Source organism: Neurospora tetraspora (assembly GCF_033439725.1).
Source record: "Neurospora tetraspora strain CBS 560.94 chromosome Unknown B0H65scaffold_1, whole genome shotgun sequence".
Lineage (NCBI taxonomy): Eukaryota > Fungi > Ascomycota > Sordariomycetes > Sordariales > Sordariaceae > Neurospora > Neurospora tetraspora.
In genome coordinates, this window is record NW_026944383.1 from 5302135 (window position 1) to 5317152 (window position 15018).

At 39.6% G+C, this 15018-nt stretch overlaps 1 protein-coding gene across 1 annotated transcript; it reads left to right on the top strand.

The window, feature by feature from the left end:
- Positions 1 to 13256: 13256 nt before the first annotated feature.
- B0H65DRAFT_416127 (MFS general substrate transporter) lies at positions 13257 to 14994 on the top strand (the record flags this gene model as incomplete). Its single annotated transcript, XM_062824028.1, has 3 exons — positions 13257 to 13569; positions 13638 to 13901; positions 13967 to 14994. The coding sequence occupies 3 exons, from the start codon at positions 13257 to 13259 to the stop codon at positions 14992 to 14994; spliced, it is 1605 nt and encodes a 534-aa protein (XP_062686838.1).
- Between the last annotated feature and the right edge of the window lie 24 nt (positions 14995 to 15018).

Consider the following 15018-nt stretch of genomic DNA (forward strand, 5'->3'; position numbering starts at 1 on the left):
TAATTGTAGACTAGAACTTTTTAATAATAATAATTCTATTTCCTAATTCGAAATCGGGCTCCCTCCGCTTCTTATTGGCCTACGCTGCCTATTACTTTTATACCTTCAATATAATCTCCCTAGTATATTTAATATACCTTTGAATACGCTAAACGTAGTCCTACGTTTATTCTCGGGTTAATTATTCCGTTCGTAGTATATTAAGGTTCTAAGTGCGAGCATCCTAATCGAAAGGTATTCTCATCGGGTATTTAAATATAATTTCGTAGGAAAATAGGTCTACGCTATCTTGAAGGAGGCTATTTTATACCGCGTTTAGGGTTAGGATAGTTTCGGATTAATTATTTTAATAATAATTAATAAATAATCGGAAATATTAATTAATATAAATATTTATAACCTCTGCCTAATCCGCTGTTTAGTTATATCCCGTAGTAGTTAGCTTCTACTTTATCTTCGTTAGTTTTGATATTTTGTTTATAAACTTAGACGTAAATTTTAGCCCTCTATCGGAAATTACCTCCTCTAATATATTATAAATATAATAAGGTCCTTCGTAATATATCCGAATAGCGTTGTAAATTATAGCGTTTTCTATATAAGGGGTAACCTAAAATAATTTTAATGGATAATCGACTATTACTAATGCGTTATCGAATTTATATTTATCCCTTAATCTTTTTTTAAAGTCTATAATAATAAATATTTACTTCTGGGCTAGCGGAGAAATCGGGTAAAGTAAGCTCAGTATCTTATCTTTAAGGATTTTACTAGCTTATATATTATATAATTCTTAATAATGCGGTCGATATTTCTAATGATATATAGTTACTAAGATCTTATCTTAAGAATCGCTCGGGTCTTATTCCGTCTAGGGTAGGCCGTAGTCAATATTAAATAAATTTTATTAATAATACGGGTCCATAGGTTATCCAATTTAAGAACGATTAGGCAATCCTAATATATTAAAAATCTATTAGCTAGCGTTACGAAATTAGGGTTTAAATTCTAAACGCGAATATAATATTCTTCTAAAGATACGTCTTCGTAGTTAGCCTTTATAAGCGCGTCCACTAGTTTATATCCTTCTAATTCTATGGGGCTTAATTCATCTATATTTAACGCTATAATTGGGATTAATTCTTCTAGCAGGCCGGCTACGGTAGTAATAGAAGCGAAGATAGAGACTTTGGTTCTATCTTCTTCTACTAGTTTAAATATTTAAAACGTATAGTACGCGTCCTTTTTATTTTTCTAAGTCTTAAAGTCCTTTAATTTTCAGGAAAGTACGTCCGTTACTACATTCTTCGTATTGGGTTAATACGTAATTTCAAAATAGTATTAGGATAGGAACTCTACCTATCCAGCTTGCCGAAGGTTGAGGAGGCGTTTAATATTAAAATATTCCAATGCTTAATAATCGGTAATAATTATAAACGGTTTATTTTATTATAATCTGACGAATTCAGGCTGTTAAATTTAGAAGGCCCTAATAATAGCGAATAATTCTTCATTATAAATAGGGTAATTATATTCGGCGCCCTATATAGTTTTTGAGAAGAAAGCGATTAGGTACTACTTTCCTATATCTTCTTATAGTTAGGATAATACTCTTACTAGTACTCTATCGCTAATATCTATTTTTATTCTCGTTTTAGCATTGTTGTGGAAATATTTTAAAAGCGGAGCTTCTACGAATAATTTTTTAAATTCTTTAAAAGCGGCTTAATATTTATTAATTTAAGTAAAAACCTCTCCCTTTCATATTAAGTTCGTAAGGGGGCGCGCTATACAATTATAATTTTTAATAAACTTTTAATAGAAATTGTAAAACTTTAAAAAGGATTGTACTCTTTTTAAATTAGATAGTACTACTTATTCTTTAATAACCTCTACCTTCTCGGGGTCAATTAAAATTCTTTTTCGTCCTACAATGAAATATAAAGATTTTATTTTAATTATATAGAATTTGTACTTTTTGAAATCGATTTATGAGTTTGCGTCCTTTAAACGACAGAAGACTTTTTTTAATATAATTAATATATTTGTTTAGGGTATCCGAATAGATTAAATTATTATTAATATAGGCGGCGCGGCCTTCGGCTACGCCTTTCTTCCTCTAACATTTTCTTCTTTACTTCTAATACTACGATATTGCACATCATTGGCATCGTGGTATTTGGAAGCTTCTAGGTTACCCTATTACTATACTAGCAATTGCGATCGTTATTGCGAACGACTTCGTCGAGCGATACGATCAATTAGACTAGGCGTAACGCGGGGTATTACTAGTTCTGCTAGCTTTATTATTACTAGCGATAGCGATTCTAAGCTATTTATTAGAGCTTTTAGCTTCTAGCTTTTAGCTCCTGAAGACGATAACGATAACGACCGTCCTCCTACCTTTTGTTCGTCGCGAGATAGTATCGTGGCTGATAGTTAATTGCTTTTACTAGTTATTACCCTTATTGAGATCCCCTTTATTTCCTTTTTTCGTTGTAGGATAGTATAGCAGTTTAAGAATTCTCCCTTTACTAAGTTAGCGAATTGCTAGTTGTAAGATAGGCTTCCTAGACTTTACTATATTTCTTCCGCTAAAGTATTGTCGACTTTCCCTAAGATAATTAAGTTTTTCGACCTCTCTCTTTCGTCGAGCTAAGCTTCCTCTTATTACGATTCTTTTTGATTTATTCCTCTTTGCGATGAAGACACGGGCGTCGCGGTGAATTTTAAGATTAGAATTAAGCGCTTCCGTAAAGCTAAATTAAGTAGCGTTTATTATTAAGATTAGAATTTGCCTTTCGAAGATTCTACTATCCTTAAGTTCTTCCGTATAAGAACCAAGTAGTTTTTACCATTAATAATAGAGTCCGCCTTTTCGAAAACTCTTCTTAAATTAAGCTTTTATTATAGGCTGCCGCCGTTATTAGTGTAGCCCTTGCTACTTCTATCCGTTGTACCTAGAAGACGAACATTGTCTTTATATTTTTTTCTTTGAGCATATAAGTCGCCGATAGAAGATTCCTAGAAATCTTCTTTTATTCTTCGATTTAGATGAGGTTAACGAGGGTCGCTAATTGGACCTTTATTTCGATAAAGTATGCTTTAAGGCTATTCGTGACCTCTTTCCCCCTTATTTTATTTAATAATATAGTTCCAGCTATGGTATTGAGCTTTTAAACCCTTAAGTTACGTTTACTTTCGCGAAGAAGGATTTGAAAATATGGAAGCTCCTTGCTGTCTTTGAGTAGGTGCTTTGGTTTTGGGAACCTTTCTTACTAATACCTCCTCCGCCGCCGCCTATTAAATTAGTCTTTTCAGAGCTTAGGTATAGCGATTTTTATTAATAAGAATGGGGTTCCTACTTCGTGGTTCCTATTGATTAGTATCGCGAGTTCCATTTAGATAGGAACCTTCTAGTAGACGAGAAGGTGTTTCTCTTTCGCGAACCTTTAGCTCTTTTCTTTCGTCCCCCGGCTAAAATTCTAGCCTTTTCGATTTTTATAATTTAGATTGTTTTTTTTGTTGCGCTTAGTTCTGTCGGCGCTTTTGTTAATAATAATAACGATGATAATAAATATTTTATCGTACTTAAGAAAGTAGTCCATATTATAAAGTAATGAATTTAGGGTCGCCCGTGAGGTACTCTAAGTCTTCGATTCCTACGTGAGAACCTCAGTTCCCCATCTTCCCGATAAGGGTTCTAGCTTTTTGCTTCTTACGAATATTCCGCTTTGTAATGATTTTAAGACTCCCGTCTCCCTATTTCCCGCCGAGATTAAGATTAAAATTAAACTTTACGATGGCTTTAAGACCCTCGTTCGAATTAAGAATTTAGCTTTAGAGCTACCGTTTCCCAAGATTGCCGATTATATATGCTGTAAGTGTGAGGTAAGCTTTCGCTTAAGGAACGCCCTCTTTGATTATACTTATTCGAATACGTGTGAGCTAGAGTTAAGAAGGAGATTTAGTTCGAGAAGTTCAAATCCGTAGTCTTTTATTATTACGGCTAATAATACCCTTGCTAGTTTAATTAGGGTATTTGATAGTAAGATTGCTCCTAGCATTCGCTTCGGTTTCTTTACGATTAGGGCGTCTCTAGTTCCCCCGAGTCTTCCCGATTTATATGCGCTGTATACTCTAGTTAAGATTCAGCCTACCTCGGATAATAGTTTTTTATTTCTAGCTAAGTGGAAGTGGGATCTTTCGCCTCCTTGCGACTCCTCGCCTCCCTTTGTTTCGATAACGGTTATTCAAGTTCCTTCTAATAGTAGCTAAGTAGTTACTTCTGGCCGTCCTTATGGTAACGAGCTGTTAATACCTTGTAGTTGTCGAATTTGCAATAAGAGTTTTCCTTTACGAAACCTCCTTTTTGCCTACCTTCGAGATTATAGCTATTGCCGCCTTAATAAGACTAGCCGCCTCTTAAAGTCTTCCTTAATTAAGAATATTAGTTGGCGTATTAGTAAAGTGATTTAGATGGACTTTGGTGTATTTGGATATGTGATTAGTAAGCTTATTATTGTAGCTTTTGTAGTTTAATGGCTTACTTGGGATTTATTTATGTAATAATATTTTTTTGTTGGATTTCGAGTTTTTAATTCTCTCTTCTTACCCTCCCTTCTTCCCCCTTTTATTTTTCCCTATCGTTAATATCTCCTACCTATAGTTTTATTAGTAAGTTCCTACTTACTTCCCTAAGTACCGCCCTACTTTCTTAGCGGTTAATAATATTAAAGTATAGTGATAGTTTCTCCTTTTATTATTATAACGAGGTTGTTGCACCCTTTCTTTTATGTACGGGTAGTTATAGCTATTGTTGTGAACTAAGCGGTTTTTTCAATAATAATACTAAGCGGTTTATTTAATAATAATACTAAGGTATTTATATTGTTAACTTTATACCTTTGGTCTTGTCTGCTCTGTCCCGTTGTTTTTGCCTTTCTTTTCTTAGTAATTCGGCAGATTTTATTAGTATAGCCTACGGTATAGTATTTCTAGTAATTCGGCCTATGAAAGCGTAATCCTACGAGAGATTGAATAATAAGACTAGAAGCTACAAATTAAAGTAATATTAAGTGTAAGGAGGAAAAGGAAGTTATATTACAGTTCTAGATATATAAGTTAGAACTGCCAGTCGTCGCCGCCTTCCTAATCCGTACGGTTTATCGATAAGAATATAAGCCTTATTCCATCCAATGTGCTATAATACGACTATAAGGGTACGCTATGCCCATATTAAGGGGTTATCCAACTATGCTGTAACACGGCCGTAGTTACGGTATTATAGCTTCCGTAGCCAAATTGCTTTAATAATGTTAATAGAGATGGAAGTAGTTAGTAGTTCCCTTTGTTAGCTCTTTATAGCTCGTTAACGGCTAATTAGAGTCCACCGTTTTTCGCTTTCTCTTCTTTTTTATATATCTATGGAATTAGCTTTCTCTACGATTGTTACACTTTCGAGTGCCTCTCTTTCGAGTGCCTCTCTTTCGAGTGCCCCCTTCTTTTTTAGTTTCAATTTCTTAGTTAGTTAGTCAATTGGTATGTACTTTCCTATGTATTGCCTTTTAGCTATGCCTTGTTCCTTGGGTATTGATTAGCTTTCTTTGGCTGCTACTTAACGTTTTGGACCTCAATAGATTATTTTGGATATCGATTATCTTTCGCCTAGTAACCCTGATGCATCCCGTTCTGCCCCGGAGTATCCCAAATGGATAGATTCGTTGGAGGAGACTTAGATGTCATCGGAGGAGACTTGGACATTCTCGGAGGAGATTTGGATATTTTTGGAGGAGACTTGGATATATCGGAAGAGATTTGGAATTTTTCGGGGAAGACTTAGACGTTTAGGATTATCGAGGACGATAGTTTCTTTTTTCTATAAGCCGGCATTTGATAGGGTAATTCCTAGATTACCCTACCTTTTTTGTATTATAGTTTAAATTAGTAATGACGGCCTAAATTAGCTGGGCTGTTATAGAAGCTTCTATACCCAGCCGTTGCCTAGAATTCTAACTACCCTATAGCTAGTACCCTACTCTCGCCCAGTATATCCTTTCTATATAGACGGTTAGTTAGGATAGCCTCTTCTTTCCTTTAACATTATCCTTCTTTTACCTTACTATATACACTAATATAGCTTTACTCTATTGAATTGTTATATTGAGTGCATTATTTCTTCTATCCCCGTATCATTGAGCCCTACTTCTTTTACGTTTAACCGCTTATTTAATAAAAGAGTTCGATTTTAGTATAATTATTTAAATAAATTTTAGTTTTAGAGAGTTCGATTTTAGTATAGCTATTTGAATATAATCTAGTATTGGCTTTAGAAAGGATTACTATTACTTTAGCTACTCTAGAGATAAGCCGAAATTGTACGTTAATTCTAATTCTAATTTTAATTCTAATTCTAATTTTAGTTCTAATTCTAAAGAGGGTTCTATAGAGTGTAAGAATTCTAATTATAATTCTAGCTTTAGAGAAAGTTTTGGAGAGACTTTTGGAGAGAGTTTTGGAGAGAGTTTTAGAAGCGGGTATAATAGAACTGGCATGCACTATAGCCGAGTCCGCCAAACTTATAAAAGATAGGACAATGTTCGCTTGCCAACGAATATCGGAAGTGCATACTATATAGCCAATGTCAACCCTATAATAGCGGGAGTTTTAGAAGCGGGAACTTTAGAAGCGGGAATAGAGAGTTTAAGTCTACATTTGAGTTTAATGTTTGCTTTAATATAGCTACTTGAATATAGTTTAATATTAATTTTGAATTTTTCTTAATATTACTTCCGATTGGTTATTATAATTTAAAGTATTAGAATTAACTAGCTTCCGTACGCATTTACTCTTCGTAGGCCGTTTTATAAAGTTAGGAGTAAGTTTATTAATATTATTATTCTCCTAGTAAAATAATTTGCGCTGAATATTAGGTTATAAGTGAGGTAGGTTATTAAAGTTGCTTTATTTAATAAGTTTAGCCTTTTTACTCCCTTTTTTACCCTTTAACGTTAGTATAGCTTTTTATTTCTTAGGGGTTTTAGGAATCTTCTACTTCTTTATTTTTGGGAGGATTGCGTATCCGTTAAGGATAATTCTAGTAGAGTTCCTCAATCGGCCTTTCTTTTTAATAACGCGGGGATTTCTAAAACGAAGGTAGAAATCGCTAAAATTCTATTCAAAATAATTAATTAATAATAATATATAAATATATAGATAATAGGTACATAAGAGATGTAGTATATTATATAATATATAAGAGGCTCTTTAAAATATTAACGCGGGTAGATATAAGTAAACTTTAATAATTTATTTATTACTAACTATTTAAATATTTAATAACGACAAAGTAATCTATATTAGAAAGGAACATTATAATCGTCGTCATAGATAGGAGGATAAAGGGGAGGAGTGTTTGGTTGCTAATTTATTAGCCGGCTCTTCTCTACTTAAAAATATTTACAATTAATTATTTTTAGTATAATATATATAATTTATATTAGTAAATTACTTAAGTAAGGATAGGTAATAAATTCGTATTTCTAGTAGATTTAATTTTTTAGTAACTTTTTAACGAAAGTAAGTTTTTATTTATCAACTATTTTAATAACGGCGGCAATTAATTTATAGATATTATTATTACCATTAAGGAGGTAGCTTTTAACGTTCAGGTTACTTAATTTAATTGGGGAGGTAACTTTAATACTAAAATTTTTGTATTATTTGATATAATAGTATGCCCATTGATTTCTAATAGGGAGCTAATTCTTTTAAATATAACGAAGGATTAACTTTTAGGTTAAGAAGCGTTTCTTTATATCTTCCTAAGTAGTAAAGAATTTGCCCTCTATATTATTATATATTATGAATTTGAAATGCTTTACAACGCTATAGGGGCTATTAGTAATTATTAAATTAATTAAAGTATTAGCACTACGTACAGAAGTATAGAAATTATAATCGTCGTTATTAAAGTAAACAGGAGTTACCTACTTATTAATACTTTCTTCGTCGTTGGAATTATCGTTAGAATCATTGCTATCTTCGCCTTCGTTATTATTGTCTTTAGCCTTGTTTAATTCTTTCTACCTTAATTTAGTATTATATAAAACGTTTTTAATAATATAAAATAAATAGAGTTATTATTAAATATAAGGAAAATTCTTTACTAGTGATTGTTTTATTTTTTTGTATTTGTCAGTAATAATAATGGTTGGTTTAAAGAGATTATATTGTAATTTCAATTCTTTAATAGTATTGATAAGGAAATCGAAGGCTTGTTATTTTTCGTTGTTAATAATATTAAAGATGTAATTAAGAATAGAATTAATATTAGTAATATTTGAAATTTGGTAAAAGGGTTAATTAAAACGATTAGTATTATATATATTATCGACGATTATAACTTTAAGGAACCGTTTAACTATATAGAGATAGCGTAGGAATATAAATATAATACTAAGTAACTTTATTTTGTCATTAAGATCTATTTTCTTAATATAGTCAATATCGTTATTATTAAATACTTTAAGGAGGGTACTAGTAAGGGTATAACCGTTAAGGTTACGCCGGCGAAAATAAATGCGCGCGTTATAAATATTTTTGTTTATATATATTATATTTGGGTATTTATTCTATACAATAATAGTAATTTCACGAGCTCGTATAATATTTATTTTAGAATTTTCTTCGATAGTATTAAATATATCGGGCTTTAATTTACGGTATTGAAAGTAGGTAGAAGGGTAGTATAACCGTATATAATTATATTTTCGGTAACTGAAATTATAATATAAATAAAAATTATTAGAATCCATCTTCTAAATGTTTCTTTATAATAGCCTTCTAGTTATAACCATATTTCTGTAATACCGTTTTTCGAACCGTTACTTTTAATTTACCCAGCTAATTAAACTGGTTATAGAAGAAATAGTATTATATATATTCGCTAACTGGCATTCTAGGTTTTATACTATAACTATTTCTATAATCAACCGCAAAACTATAGTACTTTGCCAAACGTTAACCGCTTCGTAAAAGTCTTGAATCGTTGTATATAAAAGTATAGCATTAACGGGTAAATTAATAATTATATTCTTATAATTAATAATAATACTCTCCTCCTTTAAATTAAAATTAGAATTATTCTCTTACTAGGGTAATTATATTAAAGGAAGCGGATTAGAATTATAATTAAATTTACTATCGGAATTAGAATTGCTATTAATAAGAATATCATTATTAAAGAAGCCTTCTTATTCTTTAATATTAATAAAAGGATTACTATCGCTATTATTAACCATATTACTATTAATATCGTCGATTTGGGTAAGGTCGATAGTTGCGCCGTTATTTGGATTTTACAACGGTATTTTGAGAATTTTATATATAATATGTATAATATTATATAATTTTAAGAAAATTAATAAACGGTTACAATAATTAATATAATTAATATTTACGTACCTGCGGTCGACTTTAACCTATTCTAGTAATAAAAGGTAATTTAATTATAAAGAGAGAATTGAAAGAAGGTTAGGTTAAAAGGCATATTCAAAATCACTAAATCTAAAAATAAGGGTCATACACATAGGGTCTACTAGTTGACTGGGCTTGGTACTATTTCACACGGGAAGGCTATTATACAATTATTATCTAGTTAAAATAAACCGCTATAAAAAATTATGTGCACGTTAAACCCTAACCCGATTGGGGCCTCTATAAGGGTTGGGGCCTCTATAGCCAAAGGCTGGGGCCGCCGGAGCAAATGCCAAACTTGCATGCGAGGTGGATTTTCGCTTCGACCCTTCGTTTTGGGAGCCAGAACTGTCCAGCTCGTTCAAGTTGTTTCAATGTTGCGAGCTTTGTGATATCGCCAGTCCGTGGTATCGTTGAGTCGAGAGTCACTGATAGGCAATGATGGGTGACCATCGAAAAAGAACCTCAACGGAGAATCCCGAATAACTTTTGAGCGAGCTTGGCGCTCTTGAACTGCCAAGTTCGTTGTCAATTGGTTGCGTCTGTCAATGGGGGGCGACGGCCCGAGGACGAAGCTTTGCCAAGTCGTGTTTCAACGAAGTGCATCGTTGTCGAAGCGACAGGGTCTGTCAGGTCGCGTGGGTCGGGTGTTTCGCGCAATGTCAAAAACCCAGCGGCCGACGGATCGAACGAGACAGTTCCAGAACGAGAAGAACGAGAAGCCAACGTGCTGAGGTCAAGGTGGAATTTCAATGGGCCTTGAACACAAAATTTTTCAATGATCTCGATCGCTTGATCGCGTCCGAGAAAAGCGAGAGAAAAGGGCCGCAGCGCAATTGCAACAGTCTTCACCGCCGTGTGGGGGATTTGTAGAATCTCGAAAACATCGGGATCTGGTGTGGCGGAGTCTTTGACGTGCATTGACAAGATCCGGTAGCAGGATTTCGAGCCGACTAGAGCGACTGTGTAACTGCCTAGCGCGACTGTGTGGGGCCATACAAATTTGAAAGCTCCGGCACGGGCCTCAGCTCCAAAGCTGGCATCAAACCTGCGCGGCCAAAGTCATGACAACCATCACCGGAAGTTTTCATTCTAAACGATAATAACGAAAGCTCAAAACTACATCTTTTCGAACGCCGAATTTACATTCACACGCGGGGGCCCCTCACCGGCCCCCTGCACCCCCGGAACTAACCCTGACTAACCCTAACACCTAACCCTAACCGCTAACCCTAACACTAACCTTAGGGTCTTTGGATGCGACTTACACCTTATCTCCACACAGTCGCGCTAGGCAGTTACACAGTCGCTCTAATCACCTCGCAGGATTTGGTTTCATCTGATGGTGATCTGTCGACATGTTGGAGATTCGAGTTTTGGCTTGGATTGGAAAGATCTCAAAACAATTGCTCCAGTGTCGGAGACCCGGAGTGCCTGGTGCCGGTCATTGGTCAGATCACGTGAGCGCGAACACATGCCATACTACCATATCCGAACCGTTCCACTTGGTTCGCTCGGGTCCACTCGCTGTCGCGAAGACGGAGTTTTTTCCGTCGTTGGAAATTGCAAGGACCCCTCCATCACCCAGACCCTTACGCCATCGTACGTGATGGGCTCCATCATCGCTCCACGGCGAACATTTGGATTGTCATATGCAAAGCCTTCAATCAGTCATTGACTATACGACCAGAATATTCACAGCTTGCCACAAAGGCCCAAACGATGAAAGAGAAAAGACCGCAACGAGAAAGTCTTGTGCATCAAACCCCCACGCCGAATGGACAAGCCGACCAAACTGCGACCAAAGCACAAGAAGAACACTAATGCAATGCATGGAATTTGGACGAACATTGCAACGTGAAATCGGACCGTGTTCGCCAGGTACCTTCTACATAGGTACACTTGGTCGGGTGGGTTGGTCATGGTGCGATGCTGCCCCTGCGACTGCGTGTTTCCTACTACAGGTGGCGTGTCAACGAGCATTCCCATCCCCTATTCAATGTGATGAGCGCTGATACAGAGCAGCATCTTGTGGAAGAGAAGATTATCACCGACCTACACGTTCACCGCCGCAGTCGAAGAACACAGCAGCAGGCCAATTCGGCACGTATCATGTAGCCCTATGACACAGTACGGATTCCTGCCGAATCGCTTCCCGCTGCAAATCCCCGAAATCCGGCCGTGGTCGCTCTTCGGGTCGAGTGGATCGGAGGATCGGACCCGGATTCGACGAGCGGAACGGTGACAGGGCCGCAGGGGTGAGGTCACAGGGCAAGACCGGCAGGGGTTGGCTCCGTGGCCCCCAACCGGTTCCTCCCCGCAAGTGGCTCCTCCGTCTCCGGGATGGGGCTCTTTGACATCCCAGCGGTTGACATTGAGCACTAGCCAAATTAGACGGACAAATACGGAGTTGATGCCCGGAGGGGCCAACTCCGAAGTCATTACCTGCCCAGAACCCTTTTGTTGCGAACGCCGAAGCTATTGCCCGGGTTTGCAGCCCGGGTGGAACAGTACACCTGAAGCAGCCGCTAAGAGGCGCGATAGCCTCACCTCACATCCCGCTGTATCATGGGAGCAATGGCCTAGTGGGCCTCGAGGTTTTTCCAGCAAGTGTTGACTCACACGGTCAAGCGTCCACTTCCTCGTGGGATGCCGCTATTCTGGAGGAGATCTCCTGTATCAACAGTGGACCGAGAGGATGATAAGCTCGAAAATCTGACAATCCGGTGATGCTGAATCCAGTGATAAAGGCATCACCTCCTTCCTTTGTTGGGCATCAACCAGATACGTAGCATTCAACGCCCGTTCTAGCCATGGCGGTGACATTGGAGTAGTATCCTCGTCTGAACTGGTCGAGGGTTCAAAAGGGCGAATGAGTTCGTCGCGTCTAACTTCGCGATGCCGAGCCTTTCGGCCAATCAGCCCCTCTCCCTCCTGTTAAACTGGGGCCGGTCTCGGACGGTTCCAGCAAACCTGAAATGAACTGCACAGAAGTTCGACGATAGCAATCTCTTCTTGGCAATCGTCATGGTTCTGGCAGCTGGCTGCTGGGACGATTCTGACTTGATTGGGATGACCGTCCCTGAAGTCCTTGTTTCAAGGGGCCCACTATCGCCATCAGGGACATGGCGATAACCATCAGGAAGGACTATCAGCCGCAATGGCGACAGCACCTATCCCAGGCCATTGAGCACTTTTATTGGTTGGTTCTGGGTCACGTTGTAGGGCGTCAAGGGCGCACCGCGAGACGTGCTCGCTGTAAGAAGCGAGCGAGTCCAACCCCAAAGAGGAGACCGTGATGGTACAATACAGAAGTACCTACACCAACCCCTACGCAGCAGGCAGTACGTACCGCATAACCACGACGGCGAGGGCACGAGGCTCCTTTGTTGATGATCTACGCAGGGGTGATCGTGAAAAGTGGCGACGACCGTACGCGATAGACGACGAGAGTGTCAATGGAGATGGAAAACATATAATGTCACGGACGGGCCCTTCCCCAGACGAAAATGGTCCTCATCATTATCAGATAATTCACGCACATTAACCATCCACTGGGGGTTATCACTCATTCTCTCTTTCGGTCTCTCTCTGATATACCGGTGTTTACACCCCGTTGCATGGTAAACCACTAATCGGATCGATCGATTTACCCCTGAACCGAGCCGAATACCCTGAGACACAACAAGATGACGAACGTCGTCGACAACAGTCTAGCCCTCTCTCAACAACAAGCTTCCACTTCTGACTTAGTAGCATCAACACCACAAGACATCGCCATGCCAGCAACACAAGCAGCGCCCACGGCGGCTGGGGCGCCACAACCCCCAAAGGAAAAGATCCCCGAAGGAGGAGAGACACAGCAGGACTACAAGCTCGTCACGTTTTCGGAAGGAGACCCTGCAAACCCCAAGAACTGGTCGAAAGCGTACAAGTGGTACTGTACCATGGTCGTCGCCATCACCTGTTTCGTCGTCGCCTTTTGTTCCTCCGTCATCACTGCCGATGTCGACAGTGTAGCTCATGAGTTCGGCATCAGCCACGAGGCCGCTCTCCTCCCCATTACCGTTTTCGTCGTTGGTTTCGGTGTTGGTAAGTTTTTACAATCTGGGGAAGAAGATCATCTTGGGTTTTCTCCGAGATCTAACAAGATGATACAGGTCCCATGGTCTTCGCTCCGCTTTCCGAAGTCTTTGGAAGACAGATCATCTATGGCACAACGCTTCTCATGGCCGTTGTCTTTACCATTCCCTGCGCCGTCTCCAAGAACATCGGTACCCTCATTGTCTGCCGCTTGATCGACGGTATTGCCTTCTCCGCGCCCATGACCCTGGTCGGCGGTACTCTTGCCGATTTGTGGAGGAACGAGGAGCGTGGTGTCCCCATGGCTGCCTTTTCTGCTGCTCCTTTCATCGGTCCTGCTAGTAAGTTTTCCAGTTACCCCTTTTTCACCTACCGGAATAGAAAACACTAACCAAATCCTCCACAGTCGGTCCTCTCGTCGGTGGTTGGCTCTGCCTCGCCGGCTGGCGCTGGCTCTACTGGATCCAGCTCATCCTGGCCTTCGTCGTCTGGGTCCTCATCACCTTCACCGTCAAGGAGACCTACGCACCCACCATCCTCGGTCGCCGCGCCAAGAACCTCCGCAAGCAGACCGGTGACAACTCGTACGTGACCGAGGGCGATCTCGACCAGCGTCCCTTCTCGGAGCGCATGTCCGTCTTCCTGATTCGGCCCTTCCAGCTCTTGTTCCGCGAGCTCATCGTGTTGCTCATCTCGCTCTACATGTCGGTCCTCTACGGTCTTCTCTACATGTTCTTCGTCGCCTACCCCGTCGTCTTCGAGGGCGGCAAGGGCTACTCGCACGGCCAGACGGGCCTCATGTTCATCCCGCTCGCGGTGGGAGTCATCTGCTCGGCCATGTGCGCCCCCATTGTCAACAAGCACTACCTCACCCAAGTCCAGAAATACAACGGCAAGCCGCCCGCCGAGGTCCGGCTGATCCCCATGATGGTCTCGTGCTGGTTCATCCCCATCGGCCTCTTCATCTTCGCCTGGTCCTCGTACCCGCGCCTGATCTGGGTCGGCCCCTGCCTCGCCGGCTTCCCCATCGGCTTCGGCTTCATTTTCCTGTATAACGCAGCCAACAACTACCTGGTCGACTCGTACCAGCACCAGGCCGCGTCCGCGCTCGCCGCCAAGACTTTTATTCGTTCCTTCTGGGGTGCCGGCACCGTCCTGTTCACTGAGCAGATGTACCACCGCATGGGCGACCAGTGGGCCTCGACCTTTTTGGCCTTTTTGGGTCTGCTGTGCTGCGCGATCCCCTTCGCTTTCTGGAAGTTTGGCGCTCGCATCCGCAAGAGATCCAAGTACGCTTATGGTGGTGATGATGGTGAGGAGGATAGCCATGATTCGGATATTGAGAACCAGAAGAACGAACGCGATCCTAATGCGCCGCTGGTTCATGACCAGTTGGCGTTGGAGAGGGCAAGGTCTTATGTTAGCAACCCTTAAACGGGTTTTTGACAACGGAAGTCG